The sequence below is a fragment of the Rhinolophus ferrumequinum genome, chromosome 15 (assembly GCF_004115265.2).
Source record: "Rhinolophus ferrumequinum isolate MPI-CBG mRhiFer1 chromosome 15, mRhiFer1_v1.p, whole genome shotgun sequence".
Taxonomy (NCBI): domain Eukaryota; kingdom Metazoa; phylum Chordata; class Mammalia; order Chiroptera; family Rhinolophidae; genus Rhinolophus; species Rhinolophus ferrumequinum.
Window position 1 is genome coordinate 32765131 of NC_046298.1, and position 22521 is coordinate 32787651.

The 22521-nt window shown below is 50.6% G+C and overlaps 1 protein-coding gene across 10 annotated transcripts in view; it reads left to right on the top strand.

Moving 5' to 3' along the window:
- Window positions 1–22521, top strand: part of BANP (BTG3 associated nuclear protein) — a 133905-nt gene that overhangs the window by 97094 nt on the left and 14290 nt on the right. For 7 of the 10 annotated variants that reach the window (XM_033128960.1, XM_033128961.1, XM_033128958.1 and 4 more), the window contains 2 exons: window positions 17111–17254; window positions 20811–21461. In XM_033128960.1, coding sequence (XP_032984851.1) covers window positions 17111–17254; window positions 20811–20882 — 216 coding nt within the window. In that variant the 3' untranslated portion in view covers window positions 20883–21461. Of the gene's footprint in view, window positions 1–14555; window positions 16198–17110; window positions 17255–20810; window positions 21462–22521 lie in introns of those variants that run through there. The other 3 variants (XR_004425181.1, XR_004425182.1, XM_033128964.1) reach the window with 2 other exon arrangements.

Here is a 22521-nt window from a genome sequence, read left to right on the forward strand (position 1 = left end):
ACCTGTGGTTCGAATGGCCAGGCAGAGCATTCAAGGAATGTATAAAGGATTCTTTAGTCCCAAGGGTTCTATTCCAGAAGCCATCAGAGCAGCTTCTGTCAGTTGAAAGGAAGTCAAGTTACCACTGGTGCACCAGGAACTTAATTTCTGAGCTTCTGGCTTGTGGAGAGTGAAGGGTGGGAGGTGAGATTTTAGAAGCAGGAACGAACCTTGGAACTCTGTCATGAGCTCCAGATATTACACTTCTTTAGAGACAGAGAAATTGGTAATGGAAGATACCTATTAGGACATTTCATTCCCGTTCTGACCAGGCCACAGCTTTCCCCTCGTGTAAACTCGAGGATCTCTGACTTGCCCATGTTTATAAATTGGCAGATCGTTCTTCATGCTCTTAACTATGGTCATGTTTGGGCTCGGGCGGTTCCATTCCAGAAGGGAAGAGTGGTAGGCAGTGGAGAAAACTTGAGGGGATCAGGGCTGGGAGGGTTCCGTGATTTGCACTGAGTGTGTCCCAGTGTTGCTGGTCTCCACGGTCTGGGGATTTCAGGATCATGTCATCTTCATCCCAGGGCCCTGAGCAGGGAGGAAGGGGGTCCATCAGAGGAACTGCCACCAGACCGTCCAGTGGTGAGAGGGAGGCGTGAGCAAGTGGGGCCTGTGGTGTCCTGAGTTCTGACAGATAAGAAGACACCAATGAGCCTGACTAAAAATCTCATAGGCCCCGAACCATTTAAATGACAGAATTACTGCAGAAGGAAGAAAATTTCAAGCACAGGGTCATTTCCCACCTTTTACTCACTTTGAGAGGGAACCACTGAGCGATTATTTAATTCACTGTGTGTTTATGAGGGGACCTTTATCTAGAAACCATAGTTCCTGTCTGATCAGGGTGCCTGGTTAAATTGTTAAAGCTCCTGCTTTAACAGTGTGTTGAAATGAGTAAAAGAGAATCCTATGTGTGCTAACGCACCCGCTGACCTGTGGGAAACTGAAGGAAGTGAGAACACAGACCCCTGTCTTTCCCATCAGGAGCCTTTGATCCGTAGGCGTTTTCACTCCGATAGGCTTATGGAGGATAGGCAGACAGGACCAGACAGTGCTGTCTACATAAGGATTTACGTTTAGAAATTTGGCACAATCCATAACAGAACCAGTGCAAGTGCTACTGTGTTTCCCCCAAAATGAGACCTAGCCGGACAGTCAGCTCTAATGCGTCTTTGGGAGCAAAAATTAATATAAGACCGGGTCGTATTTTACTATAAGACCAGGTTTTATATAATATAAGACCAGGTCTTCTATTATATTATAGTAAAATAAGACCCGGTCTTATATTAATTTTTGCTCCCAAAGACGCATTAGAGCTGACTGTCCGGCTAGGTCTCATTTTGGGGGAAACACATGGTATTATGACTTTTTATGCAGTTGCAGAGCAGAGGTTGATTTCTGATCAAGTAACATACCAAAGTGTCAGGATGATTCCCCTTATTCTGAGCAGCTGGAAGGTTCCACGTTTCCTCTCACTCAGGTAATGAGAATATTTGCAAGTATTTGGTAAAATCCACTATCACCTTTCTTCACATTTCCTCTAAGGATTTGCAGTCCAAAAATGAAATGAAAATATGTGTGACATGCCACTGGGTTTGGATTGGAGAGAAAGTATAATGTCTGAGACCATCAGAGGGTGTGTGTGTGTGTGTAAGAGAAAGATGGACGGGAGGGGAGAGATTAAGAACACATTAAACTGGTAGCTGCTCCGTGTATAATATACGTTCAGAGCAGACAAATAATCTAGAGATGATTTTCATGTGTATACAGATATAGTCACTTATTGTTAAAATTTAAGCCATTGTTTTATGTTGACTTCCAAAGTAAAACAAAAAGCTTGTAAAGTAACCCAGATTAATTTTTAATTCTCCCTCTTCATCTGCCCTTTTGAGTTATTGCATTTGCTTTCAGTAACTCTTTTGACTTCATGTTCCTGTGTCATCACCTGTATGCACAGTACTCAGTGCTGTCCACTTGGTATTAGGGACGGTCCATAGAAATTAGCCCTGTGCCTGTTACTGAAAGTTGGTCTAAGCTCTGAGGATGGCGTTCCAGCTGGCAAAATGTTCAAGTCAGTGTGTACAGGTGGAAGCCCCTAGAATAGAAAGCCAACAGCCCAGTGACAGATGCGCCTGTTTGTTGATGAATGCCTTATGTCACCAAGAGTGGGGCAGGTAGTGACAGAGCAGTGAGACATGAAGCTGCCTAGGCCAGATGACAGACATGGGCCACCAGCCCCAGGCCACTGGTGGGCCCATCACATTCAGTCGAAAACAGTCAGGTAAGTCGGGCCTCATTAATGGAAGGTTTGCTAAAAGAGGATGGAAAAATGTGTCTCCTCAAAAATAGGTCCTCAGGTGTAAGCAGGGGGCTAATCTTTTTGAGCAAATTGTCTTACTACATTTGGGAGGATGCTCCATTGGCACCTGAGTTGCGCTCCCCCCATGTTGGAGAATGCACCAGGGGCAAACGATTCCTGATTGATTGGCCGGTGTTGAGCCAAGAGACGAGATGGCCAAAAAGAAACTGAATGCAGGCCTTGAGGCTGTTTTCTCTTCTTAACAAAGGCCAAAGTAGAGGAGATTTAGCATAATTTCCCTTGTTGTTCTAAGGGGAAATTCTTTTTAAAGTCAAATGAGGCTCTTGAAGTTTCTTAGTTATATGACTTATTGTGTAATCATTCTTTTCACTTTTTTCTAACACATCTCCGTCACACACAAGTGATTGGCTCCAGCCTCATGGTGTGACGGGAGCGGCCCAGAGGAGCTGCCACAACTGTGTTCAAAGCCTCTTCTGTTTGGTTGTATTTTTACTGGCCTGTGATCCTGGGCACATACGTTAGCCTCTGAGGCCCTGTTTCCTCCTGGCAAAGTGGAGCTAATGATAACAAACAAGATGGCATCTGTGCCGAGTGCCCAGCGCACAGCTGAGGCCCCGGGACCCCGGCCAGCCCTGCTGCTCCCTCGCAAACGCACTCGCCCTGGTGGTCCTGCCCACCGGCCAGGGCTCCAGGTGCTTATAGGTTCAGGCTGAATGGTGATCGACGGGCTCTTCTGATGACTAAAACAGCCTGTGTGATCCTGACACGTGCAGCCATCAGCAGCAACCAGGACGTCCCCAGAGAGGACACACTGTGTTAGAGCAGGATGCAGGGGCTTCCCTGTTACCGGCCTCTCATGTACGATCCCTGCTCTCCTGCCTCGGCCCTCCCTCGGCTCCGTCACCCACTGGCTTCCCTCGTGGGTTTGGCCCATGAGGAGTACAGGAAGAGGGAGCTCCAGGTCTTCATTCCACTGATCTGCCCCTGGGCGCTGGCCTGGCTGCATCCTCACCCTGAGCTCAGCTTGAACTTGTAGCTTGAACTCCGTATGTGCAAAACTGTTTTCTGAGACGGAATCATTTGCAGAAGCAAGCCCTCCCTCCCTCTCTCCCTCCTTCCCTCCCTCCCTCCCTCTCTCCCTCTCACTCGGAGTTACTGTGGCGGTATTTTGTTGTTTTCAGTGCAGGAGTGATAGCGTGAACACAGCCCCATGCTGGGTATGATATAGAAACACATTTTCAAGCGTGAACTCACTCTTCCCAGGCAGCCCACACTCTCCTCCCCGGAGGTGGCCCAGCGTTGGCTGAGTGTGAAGAGTTGCTTTTTGGGTGTTTTTCACTTGGACAAAGTTTAAAGAAATTCTTTACACCTGAAGTTCAATGTTTGCATCGTTTCTGACTCCTGGTGTCAGTTAATCTGGCTTCGGAATGGGGTGCCTGGAGCACACCGTGCAGTGAGAACAAGCAGTTGTCTTGTGTCTGCACAACGTGTTTGAGAATGGCACGCTGTGCTTTAACAGCACAAACGACTCCTGGTCCCACCTGGAGGGCACACAGGGGAGAGGACAGGACGCTGGTTTGGTTTCTGCTAAGTCCTTCAAGGCTGCAACCCTACCCCAGAGACTGGGGCGCTCTAAAAGGGCCACTGTCCTTGCCTGTCTTACGTTTTCCTTTCTAGAGGTTAGAAACATGGTCTCTCAGTGTCAAGGGGACAAGGCGAATGCTCTGTGAAGTCCCCAGATTCAAAATGCTCCCAGAGAAACACTCCATGGCGGTGGGAGTCCAGGGACATGCTGACGGGATTCCTCCTAACTTGAACTTGAAATGTATATAAAGTAGGTCTTTCCGGACCATTGAACAGAAAACAACGTGTGTTTAAATAAGAATGTCCCTTCCTTTGGAAAGTCCTAGAAAATGAACACCATTGGATTTCAAACCCAAGGCTGATCTATCAGAGGTGCCTGTGGGTCTGTTAGTGGATTTTTCTTTCGCAGGGATCTGTCCTTCCAGCCATTTCCAAACGTCCAGAATTTCTTGACTTGGTCTCTCACCAAGCCGGACCCTTTTGGTGATTAAACAGTTCTTGAAACTTCCTCTCCTCTGGATGTCTTTCCCACCACACAAGAAGGAAGCTGAAGATGTTTATCTGCTGTCACTCTCTGAGTATGGGCGGCTATAACACACCACCACAGACTGGGAGTTTAAACAGCAGACATCTATTCCTCACAGTTCTGGGGGCTGGAAGTCCAAGATCAGGGTGCCCATCCAGTTGGGTTCTGGTGAGGACCCTCTTCCTGGTTCTATCCTCCTGTGGCCTTGCTTGGGGTGTGCATGGAGAGAGCCTGTGACCCCCTTCCTCTGAGAAGGGCACTAATCCCATCGTAGAGACCCCACCTCCATGGCCTCCTCTAACCCTAATTGTCTCCCAAAGGGCCCACCTCCAAACGCCATCACTTTGGGAAATTAGGGCTTCAACATATGAACTGGGGGGAGGGACACATTTAGTCCAGAGTCCCCTGCCTGTTCCAAGAAAGGATGGACTGAGTTCTGCTATGGATGCAGAAAGGGGATTTGGGCCTGAAAATATCTGTGGTTACTTGGTCCTAGTTACCTTGACCAGGCAATAATTGCACTCTGTCTTACTTCAGCGTGGAATTTTCTGAGACGTTGCTTCAGATGGGCAGGCTCCTGGAGAGTTCTAAGCCCCAGGTGGAGTTGGATCCCAGCGGTTGGATTTGCATGGCAGGTCTTGGTGAAGGGAGTGAGTGGTCGCAAGAGCTGGCCCTGCCCAGCACTGATTCAGAAAAGGGACGCACATTAGCTTGTAGGAGGAGGAGCCCCTTCTCTTGCAGGTTAATTGGAAATTGGTCCAATGGTGGCCAATTCTTCTCAGTGGGAAATTGGAATCTGGCTTTTTCAGAGACCACTGCTCATGTCTTCTGAAGTTTGGCTGCTTTCTTAAAATGGTCCTTAAGCAACAGGAGAAGTTTAAGATTCATGTCCGCGTCTGGTTCCCCTTGTCTGTGGCCCAGCCCTGCCATGTTCTTATCTGCCTTATCTGCCGGGGGATGTCACTCGTGCACGAGCCACGCAGGTTCAGGACCTGCCTGCACTGGATCCAGTGCAGACCCGCTCCCACACCGGTTGGGGCTGTCCGGGAAGACTGAGGCCCTGATATTTGGGAGAAGATCGTTGGTTGTCCCATTCAAAGGGCAGAGGGGCGAGCTACCCTTTGAGCTCCACTAGAGAGATACACCTGTGAGGAGCTGACAGAGATTAGGGAAAGGAGCCATCAGGATGTTCTCTGGAAACAAAAGGCCTGAAGCTTTGTCAATGAAAGACCATTGACCAGGTGGCCCTGGGCATGGGGTTACGGCATTCTAGCGGAGGGTCTGAAAGTGCAAAGACTGTTCCTGGCCCATCACCCCCAAACCAGGGACCCCCCACTGGGTGGCTTAAAACAGCCATAAATGTATTCTCTCACAGTGCTGGTGGCCAGAATTCCAAACTCACGGTCAGCAGAGCTGTGCTCCCTCTAGAAGCTCCAGGAGAGAGCCTTCCTTGTCTCTTCCAGCTCCCGGGGGCTCCTGACACTGCTTGGCTTGGGGTGCATCACTCCAACCTCTGCCTCTGTGTTCCCATGGTGTTTTCCTTTCTCGGTCTATGTCCAAATCCCCCTCTTCTTATAAGGACACCTGTCATGGGATTAGGTCCTACCCTGCTTTCATGTGACCTCATCCTGATTACATCCTCCAAGACCCTATTTCCAAATAAAGTCACATTATAGGTTCCAGAGGTTAGGACGTGGAGATATTTTTTGGGGGACACAGTTGGGCCCCCAACACCCCTGACCCCATCATTTGTGTAACGTTGGCTGACCACCTGTCCTTGGACCCACATCTTACAGAGATGTGTGATAAACCCAAGCTCTACGCCGTGAAACAAGCTGTGTGTGAGGCAGTGTGAGTGGTGACATTCCGGGTGCTGTGTGGCGTCCTGGGGGAACACCTGTGTGCTCTGCCCTGCCTCTCACGTCCCTCCCGGGCCTCCTGATGGGGACACAAGCGCAGTCCCCTCTTCGCTTACATGAAGGGACGCTTGGTAAGGGGCAGTGTTTCCTGCACTTCTTCGATGCACTGAAGTCACGTTGCACTTTGAGGTTAGGTGTGAGAATGGAGTCACCTCTAGAAACGTCACCTCGAAAGGGGAGAAGCGCCGTCCTCACCAAAGAGGGCCGCTGTGGTAAGTTGTCACCTAGTGAGACTGTCCACCTGGTGTGTAGTAGGTTACTTGGCCCTGAAATCAGGTTTTAAACTTTTCTTTAAGAGATGGCAGGCACCGTGGTTTATCAGAATAGAACCATCACGCCGCGCTGGTGTGTTACCCGTAGGAGGACTGTGTAGATGTCCCTGTTAGTCAGCATTTCACACTAAATCATCCACACGCATGACTAGCAAGGCCGTGTGTGTTTCTACAATATGATGAACTTTAACATTGATGCAAGGGCTCGAAGGTGTTTCCACTGTGGGTGCCCGCTGCCGTGAGAGGCACCTCTCTGTCTCTTTCTCACGGGGGCTTATGGTCTGCTAACGGTTCTTCTGGTCATTCATGCCATCTGGGTGTTAGGTGAGAATTTGAAGACTGGTGCACCCTCTTTTCAAAAATTACTTTTCTCCATCCTGATTAGGAGGGAACATTAGTTGACATCCATGTCACCCAGTAAAGCAGACATTTCTGTTCATTTTATTCATTTTTAGTAATGCTTCCTACTGAACTCAACTCAGTAGGTAAGTTGCATAGCCTCTCTTTTAGAAGTTCGTTCTTTTGCTCTATCACACCAGTAATTTTTGCTGGTCCGTGCAGTGAGTTTTCCAAGTTAAAAAAAGAAACAGAGCCGTGAGAACACTGCCACAGGACAGTGAGGGAAGCAGCGCTGAGCGCAGTGCTGGCTTAGGTGATCTATGTCCTAGGAAGTGGTGGCCACTTTGTTCCCGTTATCCGTCCGGACGGCTGGCAGCGTTCATTTCCTGTGGTTGGGCATCTCAGCGCACTGCAGTCGTGAAGTGTGGTAGCTGGTAGCCTGGCGCACCCTCTCCCTTCCTAGGGTCTGAACGGCACTGTAGTGATATGACGTACCACATAATTACACACATAATTAAAATAAACCTTTTATTTTGCTCCTGCTGTCTCACCCATTCCCCTCGCACCCCTGCACCTCCCCTTCTAGAAGCCAGAAGCCTGGACCCCTGGGAAAAGGTGGAGGGCCTTGGACTTGACTCTGGCTGACTTATTAAACCTCCCCCTACCCCAGCCCCAATCAACTGGACAGTTTTAAGACACATGGTTAAGATTTGTTCCCCGGAAAGCTGGCCTATCTGGAACGATGGGGGATGAATACCAAGTATCTGCAGATTTCCGTTTCTGCTTTATTCTGTTTTTTAGGTTTTGTTTTGCTTTCTCTTGGATTGTGTTTGAGGTTCGTGCTCCAGTGCTGGACTGAGCCACAGAGCACACAGCAGAACCTGCTTTGTGTTACTGCCTGCCACACCAGGTCTTTGTGTGCACAGAATCTGGACCTGGGTTCCCTGGGGCATCTTCCCATCAGCTCTGGGCTGTAAATCTAGCTCACGGCTGTTAGCCTGTTCGCTTTGCAAGCACTGGCTGTGGGACACTTTTCTAGAATGTTGCAGCAGTTACCTCGAACCCTGGGCACTGAGCAGTCTCTGTGCCAGGTCTTGCTCTGTGAGGACCCCAGAGCGACCCCAGAGGAGTCTTGCCATTTGAACTCATTTGTGACCCTCGACTAATGGTGATGTGGTTTATGAAAGCACTCAGAATGGAGTCCTGGGAAACCCACTAATGTTGCATCAGTGGGTTTAAAGGCTTAAGAATAATCATTTGTTGTTGACATTTGCTATACTAATAGGTGAAAAAGATTTCGGGCTGGTAGATCTCATAGCCAGTTGGTGGTTCGGGGACAACCCTCGGACAGGCTGTCTCTCAGCCTCTTCCTTTTCTATCACGAGGAAGCCACTCCTTGAATTAACATCCAGATTTGAGAAGGTCATCTTGTTGGTTGATTACGTTATCATAACATGTTGGATTAAAACAAACACAGAACAAATAAGTGACCATGGCTTTTCCAGGAGGCCTCGGGATTAGTAGTCTTGTCCCTGTTCCCGACCACACAATTAAACTTTTGAAAGCAGATCTTACAAGTACATTGAGGGTTTCTCGTTTGTTTTTTGGGGGTTGGGTTTTTTTTTTTCCTCTCTCTCTCGCATCTGGGTAGATTCTTGGTTGGATTTGGAATTTTATATCTAAATATTACTGAAAAATCCTTAGGCTTCTTGCATTTATTTTAGGATTTGCATCAGTTTTGCATTATCTCAGTTGGGTATTAAACAGAGTTTCAGAATTGGCAGTATAAAGAGGAAAACCAGATGTGTGTGCTCCAAAACACAGGACTCTTAGATCCAGATTCCCTTAGTAGGCTGCTTTAAATTCGTACCCTATGCCATTCTTTTCTTTGGTCGGAAAATAATTGGCTGTGCTTCAGAAATGTACAGGGGAACCCTCTGAATGAAGTTGGGAACGTAGCCCATGCCTGCACCCCATCCGTGAGTGTCTCACGTATGATGACGTGCTGCCCTTCTGGGAGCCCCCTGTAAGTACAGCCACAGGCTCGCTGTCACTGACAGCCTGGAGGGGCTGCCGCTGGCTACTGGCCTGGGAGCTCACTGCATTCCAGTTAGAGCCTTCTACGTTCCAGAGCCTGTTTGAAAAAGGCACCACACATAAAATGAGCAGGCAGAATGAAGAAGGAACTGAAAACTCACTTTTGGGAGATGAGTGGGAATTCATCCAGGCGAGCTTTGCCCCACAGAAGACCGGGGCCATGATCAGATGAGCAGGAGGCAGGATGAAGTGCTGGGCCAGCCATCCTCCTGCCAGCGCAAGGATCAACTGGACAGGTTTTCAGTGGATTCTCCTTCGTGGGGCACCGCAGTGATCCATGGGACAATAGCATGTGACCTCCTCTTTGCTGCTCTGCACTTAAGGTTTGATGTAATGGGTTTTCCGTGTCACCAGGTTAAAATCAGGTCCAAACTAACACATCTGTCTCAGTCTTCTGTGTATTTCAAGAGGCTGCAGAGAGCTTTGAGCAGCATAGCTGAGAAGTGGACAAATCAGATCTTTTGTGTAATTGTTTTTTGTAGCCCTTTGTTTTTATTTTGGTCATTTCACTTGTATGACCCTCACACAAACACCCTGCCTTCAGGGTAATGCAGTTAGAGAGAGAGAGAGAGAGAGAGAGAAAGAGAGAGAGAGGAGGTGCAGGTATGCCCGAGTGTCCGTTCCTGCCTCAGCTCCCTCGTGAGTGACCCCTGGCTGCAGAGCCTTCCCTGAGGCCCTGTGGGGGTGTCTGCTCCATTCTCATCGCAGCCCATTTGCGCCTTGCTTTGTGAGCTGGTCACTGCCCACTGTGTGCTGGTCACTTAGCCCTTTCTCCACCCCAGACTGTGCGTTGGTCTGAAAGAAGAGCCCCGCTGGGTCTTCTTCCAGGTCGTTCTGCATGACGTCCTCACTCCCTTAACATGATTCATTCTCTTATTATGAAAACAGCACAAGGTGAAAACATAACTACTATGTGAGGTCCATGGGGCGTTTCCCTCCCAGCCTGGACCTTCAGCCCACTCCACAGGGTGCCCACCCGTCAGTTCTGATACTCCCTCGGTGCGAATCCCCGGAATCCTCCGCCATGTGCTTATTTTGTGGAGACTGACCTTCGTCTTCCATGTTTGCTTCCATGGGCTGCACTGTGATAAATCAGTGCTGCTTCTGGGTAAGGTTCCTGCTGAGAGTGCCATTGCCTCTGCTGGCTTGGGGTGAAGTTAACCATTTGGAGAGGGGGGCCTTTTGTACTCTTCCTTACTGTGTTTACTCTTTCGTCTGAAGAATAATCCATTTTTGAGAAGATTTCATTCATTCTTTAACAAAATGTTAATCTCAGCTTAGAAAAGTCATTTCCAAATTTTGAGGACTCCCTGCAAAATGTCTTGAATTGCTTTGTCTAAATAGCCGTGTCTCGCCCAGCCTTGGAGTTCAGGCATAGGAACTGGGCAGCCTGGCCGCACAGGGCTTCTGCTGAGGCCTCGTGGTGGGCGACGGCCCCATGGGCCGGCTTTCTTTGCAGGGTCTGGAGTACGAGGAAGGGGAAGCCTGATACCTAAATGTCTGGAAGGTCTTTTCCTCCAGTTCTGTGCACATTAAGTGTTTAACTCATTTCTGAATCACTTAACAAAACTAAACCAATGTGGAAATGTTTAAAAGGCATAGCATTTTGAATAAATTCCCAGTGGAGAACATTTTTATTTTCATTTACCAGCAAGACTGGTAATATGCATACCTTTGCTATTATAATTCTGCACATTTAGATTCTGAGGTTTCTGACATTACAATCCTTAAGATTTAATCAACGGTGTAAATCATGTGAAAAGTCATTTTATTGGAAATGCTGACAGAGAAAAAAAATCTCTTAGGAAACCTAAAATGCCTTCCATTTGTAGGGGGTAATGGCTCAACGCCAAAACCAGAGTACAGGCAGAACCTTCTCGGAAATAAGTTCCATGATTTCATAAGTTTCCTTAAAAATTAGTTACATGATTTGACCTTAAATTCACTTATTAAGGAATCTCGTAAAATATATATCAATTACAAAACTGTGACTACGTTATAGTACCTAACGTTTCAGTTTAGTATTTCAAAACATTGCCTAGATTTTTTTTTTTTATTATCAAGTTCAGTCCAGGGTCTGGCAAACCAGTGCTAAGTCAGGGCAGCCACAGAGCATTGCAACCTGTGTCCCTCTTTCCCCTTCTCCACCCACCGGAGGGGCATCTGTCTGTGTGGTTTTGAAAATTTCCTACACATCTATTACATTTCGTCTTTTCCTCATTCTGATTTCTTTTCTAGCTGTTGTGTGGCTGCGTTGTTGCCCAGCACAACCTCTCACCTGAACCACAGTCCTCCCTCAAATGGGAGTTGGTGGCCCACGTCCACCATGCAGCTTTGCCGTGGGAATAAACCACCCACGACTGTACCAGTCAGACAGGAGGTTGCCCACTTGGAGGAGTGTGGGGGCCGGCAGCAGGGACGTCACATGGGCATTCTGACATGGGACTAGTTCATAAAAAGTTCCCGGATGCGTGTAAGTCAGGAATGAGTCTGCTAACTAAGAGATGCAGGTGCGGGTGCCACGAGCACTGTGCCGGGCTTCCCAACCGGCTTGTCGTCCACGCACAGCTGGGCTGCTCTCGGTCTTAGTAAACTTGCAGTAGGGTGTTGTGGGACACCGGGCCTGCTAATGACACCTTGTCTGCTCAGTGTTTCTGCAGTGGCTCTGCTGTGCCAGGGGTGTTAAGTCTCCGGATGCCCAAGAACGTAGCTACACATTCCATAGCACAGAGAATTGACAGTTTGCAGGAATGTTGTAAAGATGGGGATGAGGATCAATAGTGTAGCATCCTTGAACCAAAGTGGTTGTCGTTAACTTCAGACTTACAGACCTGGGCGAAGCAGCCGTCTGTGGAGAGAAGATACGGAACTGGCAGCCCCACCTGTGTCGTGGAGATGCTGCCCAATCCTGCAGAGACCCTGCCAGGCCAACGTGCCATGTTTCCATCCAGTGTCGAGAGTTGACAATAGAGGAATGGATTGGATCCTTGTGTCCATTCCTGGGCCAGCAACGTGAAGTCACATACTGGATTTTATTTGCTGGGTCAGGGTCCCGGGCCTACAGCCACTCCAAAAAGAGGCAAAGGGACAAAAGATGAGTTGGCCTTTGCCGGACAACAGTAGGGTCCCGTGATGGGCCCACAAATAGCAAGTGTCTCCTCCATCCTGCCCTGGCCTCTCCAATCCTCTTGGCCCAGCTGGATGAACTGTGTTCTTTCTAATCAGTTAAATATCCTGTGCGTGGAATGCCAGACAGAATTAAATGGAGCCTTCAGCTCTCTTGCTGTCCTCACGGAGCCTTAGTGCTCTGCCCGGCACTGAGCCCATCTCTCCTGTGTGACCTACACCCCTCCCCCCGCAGCCCTCGCCAACCCCATGGTCTCCTCCTCTGCCGTCTCGGGGCCTTCTCGTTCCCTCTGCCTGTGATACTCTTCCTTCCCATCCCTTCTTCCCACAGAACTTTCCCGAGTCTCTGCAGGTGAGAGAACTAGACATTTTCTCATTCTCAGAATGCAGTCCACTTCGCTTCATAGTTTGTATTTTTTCTAGAATGTACGTTCTTGGGGTCCCATTCCTACCCCTGCAGGGTCTTGCACATGGTGGGCCTTCAGTACATATCTGAGTCTGTTTTTCTGGAGAGGAGTTCATGTGGAGGGCCGCCGCCCGGGAGGGAACTGGGGAGGACAGTGCAGGGAGCGGCGGGCCTCGGGTGGGGCAGGTGTCTGTTGACACGTAGCTGATGCAGCCTCGTGGCCTCGGGGAGCAGGCTGGTCGGAATATACCAGGGAGCCTTCAGTGCGGGCCAGTCACTTGCTGACATTTGATCTTAAGTGACAGTTGAGCTAATTTAAGATGATTTAGATGCTAAACTAAAATTCAGAGAAAAAGCAAATGTCCATTCCATTAGTTAAGACTTAACAATAAGTTCCATTCATTTCTCTCAGACACTCACTGTAATCTTGCAATGGCCCATCAAAACCAAATCACTGTACTTGTAACACTACTTGTAATTTATTTGTGTATGACCTTTCAGTGGTGCTTTAGAGTGTGCAAAGCGCATGAGTAAATGTTCTCGTCCGGTCATTGGAGGCTGGCTTTGATGTAGTGGTGTTTGGATTCAGATACCCTTCGACTGACTTGGCCTTTTCATGGCCCCCTTTTGGGAATCTGGATTTGTCTTGTCACGGAGAATCCAGGAGTGCAAAGGTTCTTTCCCACGTATCAGCTGGCTCAGCCTTGTGAAGAGGGCCATGGAAGGAGCGTGTCTTATCAGGGCCATGCAGAGGCCCACCGCCAGGCAGAGGGAGGCGGCTGCCGTCTGGTCTGCAGGGCTGGCAGTGGCTCGGAGCAGGCAGTCAGCTCGGTCTGGCTTGTGTGGCCTTCCATCCCCGTTCCTCCCTGGCTCATGTCCTGCGCACTTTTCTCCACTCACACCTCAGGTGATGCTGTGTTTACAGGGAAGTCATCCCGAACTCGCGCTTTTATCGTCCAGCTTACCCAGCTGTCTTCTTAATTGCTCTTAGCCCTTCATTTTCTTCTGAAAACTTTTCATTTGCCTCTCCTAAGTTTTCCTCTAGAATTGCCTGGCTCAGGAACAACCGCATCAACCCCTGTTAGACACCAGGAGAGCCTGTGAAAATCCACGCAGACACGTTTCCATGTTCCTTGCACTTCGCCACAGTTCATTTCCTGTCTGATGGACCCGTCTAGGCAACGACCTGCTTTCTCTCCTGTTTCTCATTCTTACTCTTTCCTCATCAACATCAGTTTCATTTTCATTTATTTACCGAATATTTATCGAGTGTCAGGTATGGTTCTAGATGGTAGGGATTTGGCAGTGAACAAAACACGACCCCCTCCCCCCTTTCCTTCCTGGAGCTCCTATTCCACCGGTGGAGGCGGGGGGAACTCGGAGCAAATACTCAAGCAAGGTGCACTGTGCGCCTGGAGGTGACCAGGGCTCCAGAGCAGGCCGTGGTGGGCCGGACGGGAACCGTCGGGTCCTCTCTGCTGGCTTCCATTCTCAGTGGAAGGGAAGCAAAGACAGAGGCAGGGGGAGGAGGAGCAGAGGAGAGGGAGGCAGGGGTCAGCAGGGCTGGACACAAGGGCAGGCCGCCGGGCACAGGGCAGTGGAGAGTGGCACGTGTGCAGTGGAGCCTGCTGGCCCGCGGGTGTGCAGGCATGTCACCGCTCCTCCAGACCTGTGAATCACCCCACTTCGGTCACCCCACGTGACTGAGGTGTTGTGTGGATTCTGACAGTTGGAGCAGACCCGTCAGGATCAGTTTGCTCAGGCTAAAGAAACGTGACATCTGACATGTGATTTTTGAAGGGGCTTTGATAGTTTTACTCTTCGTGCCCAAAAAATAAAACCACCGCCCCTCCGCTCTGATGCACAGAGGCTCCTAGAACAATCCATGACTAAATATAGCTTCGTGTCTCCCTTTCTTCAGGTCCCAGCTGACTTGTCTGGATTAGACTTCTTTGACTTTCTGTCCATGCTGGGAGTTTGTGGAGTGGAGGGCATGTCGGGACGTTTGCTGGAGGGGCCTAGGGAGCCCTGAATCTTGCTGCCCTTTCTTAAAAAAAAGCCGGTGCTTTCCCAAGCCACGAGGAGACTGATGCCCAGCAGAGGCCCACCTGGCCATGTGAAGGAGACTCGGGGACCCTTGGCTTTGAGCCCTGAGGGCCATGGGTATGCTGCAGGGAGGCCCCCCGCTTGAGCCGGCCCTTCAGTTCTGCTAAGGCCATGCCAGCTGCTGCCCAAGGCTGCTCGGCCCCACGGGCCACGTGGGGGTTGGCTGCCTCCCTGGTGATGGGAAGCAAAGCTATGGACCTGGACAGGACTGGGTCCTATTTTCTGATCATGAAAGATCTGGTGGAGAGTAAGTGCTGGGAAAAAGAAAATGTGAATAATAGAGACTTCAGTTTTCTTCAGTTTTTTTGTTTAACCTTTCAAAAACTCACTAGTGCAAATGGTTTATAATGGAAAAGAGTAGTGTTTGAATAAAGAACCATTGTTGTCAGATCAGCCCTTTGGGGACCAAGAAGCCAGTTCTTGCACTCAAAGGAGGTAGTTAAGGAAATGGTGACCGCAGTTGTATGCGTGTCCTGTGGCTGCTGTGACAAATGGCCACACACCTCGTGGCTTAAACAATCCACGTTTATTCTCTGTCTGGAGGTCAGAAGTCCAACACGTGTCTCCCTGGGCTAAAGTCAAGGTGTCACAGGGCTGGTTCCTTCGGGAGGTTCCAGGAGAGAATCTGTTTCCTGCCTTTTCTGGCTTCTAGAGGCACCACGCTCCTTGGCTCACGGCCCGTTCCTTCGTCTTCAAAGCCAGCAGTGTCTAGTCAACTCTTGTTCTCTGGAGCTGGGGAAGAGTCTCTGCTTTAAAGATGCCCGTGTGACATTGGGCCCCCCGATACTCCAGGATACTCTCTCCATCTTGAGATGATCAGCTTAACCCCATCTGCAAAGTGCCTCTGCCCATGCGTGTCAGGGCACACGCCCGTGGGGACCGGGGATGAGACGTGTGCATGTTGGGGAGCAGTGTTCTTCCCAACATAGCCAGCTGGCATTAGAATGTGAAACTGTTCGCAGATGGTTTCTGAAGACACAAAAGGAAAAGAACTTGCTGCCATCTTTTATTCTAAAAATTTGAGTTTATCTGTTTTTTTCCATTGATGGGTTCCTTGTTAAAGAAACAACTGTTGCTTATCAAAAACTAGAACGTTACTTTAGAACCACAGACTATATTTTCATACAGACTCCAAGCCCGCCTTTTCTGGAGTGAGCAGCCCACCTCTCTCCACGCATCTGCCCCGTCTTCCTCAGCTCTGCTGCTGTTGCTGGAGGCAGTGGGCTGGCCAGGAAGTGTGGTCATTGTTGCCTCACTATGGAGAGCCCGAAAGCGAAGGTGGTGCCATGAGCATAGTTTGAAGGAGGGATGGGACGCAACCCCCAAGTAAAAACCCTCACAGCTCATGGCAACTCACTCTCCTGAATGCAAAGCGTCAGGGCCCCTGCCCCCACCTCCCCATCCTGGCCTGCAGGGGACCAAGGCGCCAGCCTACCTTCCAGCTGCTGGAGCACCAGGTAGGCTGGGCGGGCAGTGGGCCTGGACATGGGGATGCTCCCAGTGGTGGGGTCGCCCGGAGCCCATCCCCGGAGGCCTCATCTAGCCCTCTCCAGCCACAGCCCAGCACAGTGGCCCTGCTTGGGAGGACGGCCCGTGTGCTGGTGATGTGTGTCTGGAACTTGGCCTTCCCCCTGGGAGTTCTCCAGCCATCTGTCACCAGTATTTGCTGACCGCCACTCCTCACCCAGGGTCTTCTCGACTCCATCTGGAGTGTTGGGTTTTGTAACTCACATGTATGTGTCTGCTGTTCCTTAAACTCTGTCGTCAACTCTTGGGGGGCTTTTTCATCTCCCATAACTCACAAATGATCTGGGGGCTCCCAGAATTGTGCTGGTGCATGTGTCCGGCCTGTGGGTCGAGGACGTGCCTCCATGTCCTTTCCCTCTCTTGGCTGCCTCCAGGTCTCCCCTCCCTGTGAACCTAGAACAACAGTGATTTTGGGGGGGGTCTTCAGATGCTTTACCTCCTGCTCTGTGTTCCGCTGTCTCTTCATCCCTGTGTTCTCAGGCATGCCCTTGGCCACTTCCCCGCACTCACTCTTTGGAAACTCAAGCTGGTTAGTTTTTTTCCTGTAAGGCTTCAAAAGCCATTTTTGTGTCCAATATGTGGACGTGTGAGGGAGGTCACTTGCAGAAGTGGCGGAACAACCTGATCGCACGCAGATACATTCACACGCGCTCACACCACACAGATACACTTGCCAAGCAGACATACCTCCTGAGTGATTCGCGAGCCAGATCCCGCAGTGCGGAATGTGGTCTTGGGCCGTCCTCCTTGGTCCCTGTGGTCATGGCGGAGTCTGCGTGCGTGCTGCTCACCTCTGCCCTCGCCCCGGGGCCAGTGCTGACGTGATCTGCTTTGTCCCTCCAGGTGCTGCAAGGAGCCCAGCTGATAGCCGTGGCCTCTTCGGATCCTGCTGCTGCAGGCGTGGACGGGTCTCCTCTCCAGGGCAGTGACATCCAGGTGCAGTACGTCCAGCTGGCGCCGGTGACAGACCACACCACTGCAGCTCAGGTGGGTCCTGTCCCTTCTAGAAGTGGATGCCCTGTCTGTGGATAGGTCCTGGGGCTTCTGCAGGTGTGAACACAAGCCCCAGTTTGAGGGTTACTACTTCTGATGTTCTCCTGCAAGGTAATGACCATTGAGTGAAAGAGTCTTAGTTTGGACAGACGGAAGCACTCCTGTGGAGCTCCATTTTTTTTTTAAGTGCCTGAAAATGTACAGGTAAGAGGTTAGATCGGTAGCCCTAAACCGATTCTTGAGATGCTCTGTCTCATGCAAATGTTTGTCTATAAATTCAGAGGCAAAAATTACATTCTGTTCAATCCTCCTCTGCATGTGAGGGGTCCCTGGGACCTGAAACCTCGCTGCTTCTCTGTGGGGAGCAACAGAGGTCAGTGCTTCTGCAGGCCCAGCCCTCGGCCTTGACCCTTTGCCCAGAGGCTGGTTTATGGGGCGCCTGCCTCTGCGCAGCCCGCTGCGTTGTGGTGGAAGTGCAGGCTGGCCACGGTCGCTGTGGTGCTTGCACTTGGTCCTGCGGGCGCTGGACCGGCTTCCTGCATCACACTCTTGCCAGGCATCCTGACCACCTTGTCGGGAACTCCACATTCGTAAGGCCCACTTTTCCCTGTGTTTGCTACGTGCCCCTTCGGCATGTCTGACTGACTGTGAGCTTGCCACGAAGCTTCTCGTTGTCTGGTTTTGCTGGGTCTCCTCCTACGCTGCCCCTTATCTGCTCTTTTCCGGGAGCTCTTGGAAACTCCAGCATTGAGACTCTGTTTAGACACTTCCGGAAGTGTCAGATGAGAGGGCTGCTGCTTGAGACATTTGAAGCATTCATGGAGCTGCCCCACGGTGAGTGTCCTGGGTGGAGTGAGCATCGTGGCCTCTCTCCTCAGAGTTCCCACGGGTGTGGGGACCCAGGCCTGAGCCCCAGTGCTAGCAAGGAGAGCTGGCAGAAGCCTGACGGCCTGAGCCCCTTTAGTGGATGGTATGAGTGGGTTCTGTCCGATTGGTTGGTTGTGTTGGAACAACCAGTTCTAAAGTTAGGGTGGATTCCTGTTTTTATGAAAGTAACCATAGGATTGCTCCTGAGAAGACACGAGGTCCCTTGGAACAAAGCACAAGGCTGCTGGTGCTGCAAATGACACAAATGCTCGTTGCCTGCGTTCTCAAATCACATAGCCTGTAGGTTTAAATCACTAACGTTACTGCTGAGATCAAGAGTGCCATTGTGATGCTGGGGCTTTTACATGCTCTGACCGTGGGACGGCCTCAGGGCCCCCTGCCCACAGGACCCTGTTGGTGTTCTGTTCCAGCCTGCTGGGTGTTGACTCCTGCTCCGCCTTCTTGCACATTCTGCCGTCCTCTCTGGGTCTGCTCCTCTCTTTTCTGTGGCCAGGCACTAAGAGCCTGTGTATCTTGATGCCATCAGCCTTTGACGCTTAGAATTAAAGCCCCAAATTCTCAGGCTGTTCCTCTCCCCTCTCGCCCTCTTCTGTGCACTGTGCTAGGTGTCGTGTGCTCTCCGTAGCCCTTGGAGAAAAGGATATTCTCATTTGGTCCACTTGCATCCGCATGAGGTGGCTGCTGAGGAATGGTGCTCAGGAGAGCCGAGTGGGTTGCCCAACGTGACCCTGGTGACCAAGTGGCCGGCTGGGTGAACTCAGCAGTCCAGTGAGGACTTAAATTCTTACTCTCCTGAATCACAACGAGGCCCCAGTTGGCCCAGAGTTTGGGAAGGTGTGCCCCAGAGGAAACATGCCTCTCCGCCCCCATCCCCACCAGGCCCCTCCAGCCGCTCCCATGGCCTGGGCATTTCCAGGTACTTCTGACTCTGAGTGGTGTTGGGCTTTCACACAGCAGTGACCACAGAGGCTCTGGAGACTAAGAAGGATGACGCGTGGCCTAGAACGCATGCATGCGTGTGGGGGGGTGGGGGGTGTGTGTCTGTGTGTGTGTGTGGTGTGTGTGTGTGTGTGTGTGGTGTGGATGTGTGTGTGTTGTGTGGATGTGTGTGTGGTGTGTGTGTGTGTGTGCACGCGCGCTTCCCAGGCAGCTTGTTTGATGTGGTGGAGAGTGAACTTGTCCTGGAAGAAAGCACCCGAGCAAGCCCCACCTCGGCCCACCCTGCGTGAGGTGTGTGATGCCCACGTCGTGAATGGGGTCCTTCTGTAAAGGCAGTTTCCTCCGCGCTGCTGGGCAGGTCCGGGAGGGTCACACAGGGTGTGTCCTGTAGGTTTCGGGGGCCGTGTGGTGGGTCATCTTACTGGATTATAAGTTTGTGGTTACTCTACAGGTTTTGGAATTGAAGAAAGCTGTGTCCATTTTAGCCCTTTGCCCCCTTGGCTTCCTGTCTGCGTTCTTTGCCTCCGTTCACACCTGGCAGCTCTTGAGAGCCATTCCATTAGGACAGATAGCAGCGGGGTAGAGAATGGGATGTATGCTTACTGCCCCCGCCTGGCCTCCCTCCTGCTTCCCTCCCGCCGCCCGCAGCCACCAGCGTGCTCTAATCCACTTGCTGTTGTCCAGAACCTTGTGGGGAGCCCCTCCCCACCCGCCTGTGTCATAGGTTTATCCCTTGTCCCTTGCACCTGCCCAGCCCCTCTCATGAGCCCTGTAGAGAGTGCGGAGGGTGCCCGTGCCGAGTCCTTCATCGGAAACCGGAAGGCCTCTGCTTTAAGGAAACGCTATGCTGAATGTCATTTGATGTTTGTGTAGTATTTCAGAAGCGCACCCTCGATCTGTAGTAGGAGTTGTAGCGCCAGCCTCCACACCCAGGGACTTCCGCGTTCCGTCTCTGTGGCTTTCTTTGCGTCTTCCTTTGTGGTCACCATGCCGGGCCCCTCCAGCTAAATTCCCTGCTAGGGAAGCTGGGAAGCCCACCTCTGAGGGTCTAGTCTTTGTGACACCGCCTTTGATGGATGGCGTAGGGGATCCTAAAATAAACCCAAATCGCCATTTGGGGGCCAATTCTGGATGATTGGTGACTTATTCTATGATTGTATTTTTCCCTTTAACTTAAAACTGTGAATATGCATTTAAAGTCCTTAATATCTGTAACTCATTAATTTGAACTTACGTCTTTAAGGGGAGGAAGGTAGCTGCCCCTAAATGTTTTTTGGAACATTGGATCAGGTTTTATAAGAAAAGGCAAAATGGTAACTGAAGTTCTAGAGAAACATATTAGCTTAAGTACTGTAATATATTAACTAAGTAATATATTACTTAACTACTATATTATGTTAACTACTGCGAGAATGTTCCCCAGTGATAAGCAGGGGTAGGAGTGGGAAATCAGCAGCACAGGCTTCAAGGAGCCCTGTGGCATGTGTGGGAGGGTGGGCGGAAGGCTCCATGAGGAGGGCCTGCGCCCTGGACTCGTCAGAGCTGCTGCGTGAGTAGCTCAGGATCTGGGAGAGTCATTGCTCGAGGCAGGGGTGAAGCTGGGACCCAACCCCTGGCAGCTCTGCTGTGTGTGTTTGCTCCATGCATGGAAACCATTGGTGTTTTGTGACTGGTGAGTGGCGGGTCCTTTTATAGAAAAGCCCTCCTCTCTCCCCTCTTGCAGACGGCTGAGACCCTGCAGCCCACCCTGCAGTCCGAAATGCAGCTTGAGCACGGAGCCATTCAGATCCAGTGATGCAGGACAGGCTGCCTGACTGCGACAGGACCTGAGATGGAGCCGTCACCGCGCTCAGCGCGGGCTCCAGCCAACCACCCAGTTCTACACGCGCCCTGGCCCCATGGCTTTGCACGGAGGTGACCCCACACATTCTGTTAAAGTGCATCCGAAAGCCTCGTCCACAGGAGAAAGTGTCCCAGTAACACAGACGTTAACAACAGCCGCTGCCCCTGCCAGAAGACCCCGTTCGTTTGAGTCACACTGTTGGTGTCTAGAGAAAGAGTGGGGAAGCACAGTGTGGATTGCGTTAAGTACACGCAGAAAATCAAGAACTACAATATTTTTCTCTGTTTAAACAGCTTTTTTTAATTTGCTATGGTGTTTATAACAAAAAAGAAAATTGAAAAAAATGGAGTAGCAGAAGCCTTTTGCTGTGTGCTCTGTTCAGTGTAATGAAAATAGGTATTTGCAAAGACAACTGATTTTGATGGAAATATTGCTTACCTACTTTTCTAGGGGGAAATGCTCTCAACACTGTAATTAAGCATTTCTAATGAAATAAAATGTATTTATGACCACAGCAGCTTTGATGCTATCTCCTCTTCAGAGATGGTTTACCGAGGCCCGCCCCACTCCTGGTGGATGCTCTGAGGTCACCCAGCGGGCCCTTTCAGCTGTGCTGGCAGCACTTCTGGGGTCCTTGCAAAGGAAGGGGCATGGCTGTTTCTGTCAGTCCCACACAACAGGGCCTTGTGTGTCAGCTCCCCCAGAGGCAGAGTGCCTCTCGGACACAGGCACCCCGATACAGTGTGAGCCGGCTTCAGTATTGTAGGAACTCCCACCAATAACCTGTGCTGTCAACTCCAGAAAGTCGCAGCTCCAGGGCTCCTTAGAGAAAGTCGTGTCCAAAAGAACCTGCCGCATGGTCTAAAGTTAAAAAAAGAAAGGCAGTGAAAACATTTCCAAACATAAGCACAGAGGTGGTTTGCATTACACGTGACCAGCGTGTGGGGCCTGCTTCTGTCACACCGTTTGGCAGTTACGGGAGTGAGATTTGTGAAATTCCCACAACAAAACTGTGTTCCCTGGCTTAGACTATGCCTGCTCAACACTTTTTGTGGGAAGCATTCCAAGTTGCCATGCCAAAAAGCCATGCCTCTTCCTCTTCACCCTTGGGGGGTTCCTGGGCTGGGTAGTCAACGCGGGTAATGTTGAGGGGTGAAGGTAAGGTGGGCAGAACAGCTCCCTCCAGGGAGACAGCATGTCTACGTTCCGTGCCTCCGTCCATGCTCCGGGGATGGGCGCTGGGAGCTGAGGACTCAGGGATTCCCTCACAGTCACCTGGAGGCCATTCCCCAGGAGGTGGAAGTGGGCTAAAGAACCAGTCATAAGGCTAGAAGGAGAAGGTTTAATTAACGTGTCTGGAATCCCAGGAGGAGAGAGTGGAGAGAAAAGAAGAAAGATAACATTTAAAGGATTCGGGAGGCAGAACAGATCCCAAGTAAATAAAAATAAATCCATGCCTGGACACACACAGACCATTAATGACACAGATAATTCTGAAAACAGCCAGAGAGAAAGGACAGACCGCCTACAGTGGGGTGCAGGAATCAGAGCAGACTTGTCAGCAACCACAGGATGTCAGAAACAGGGTAGA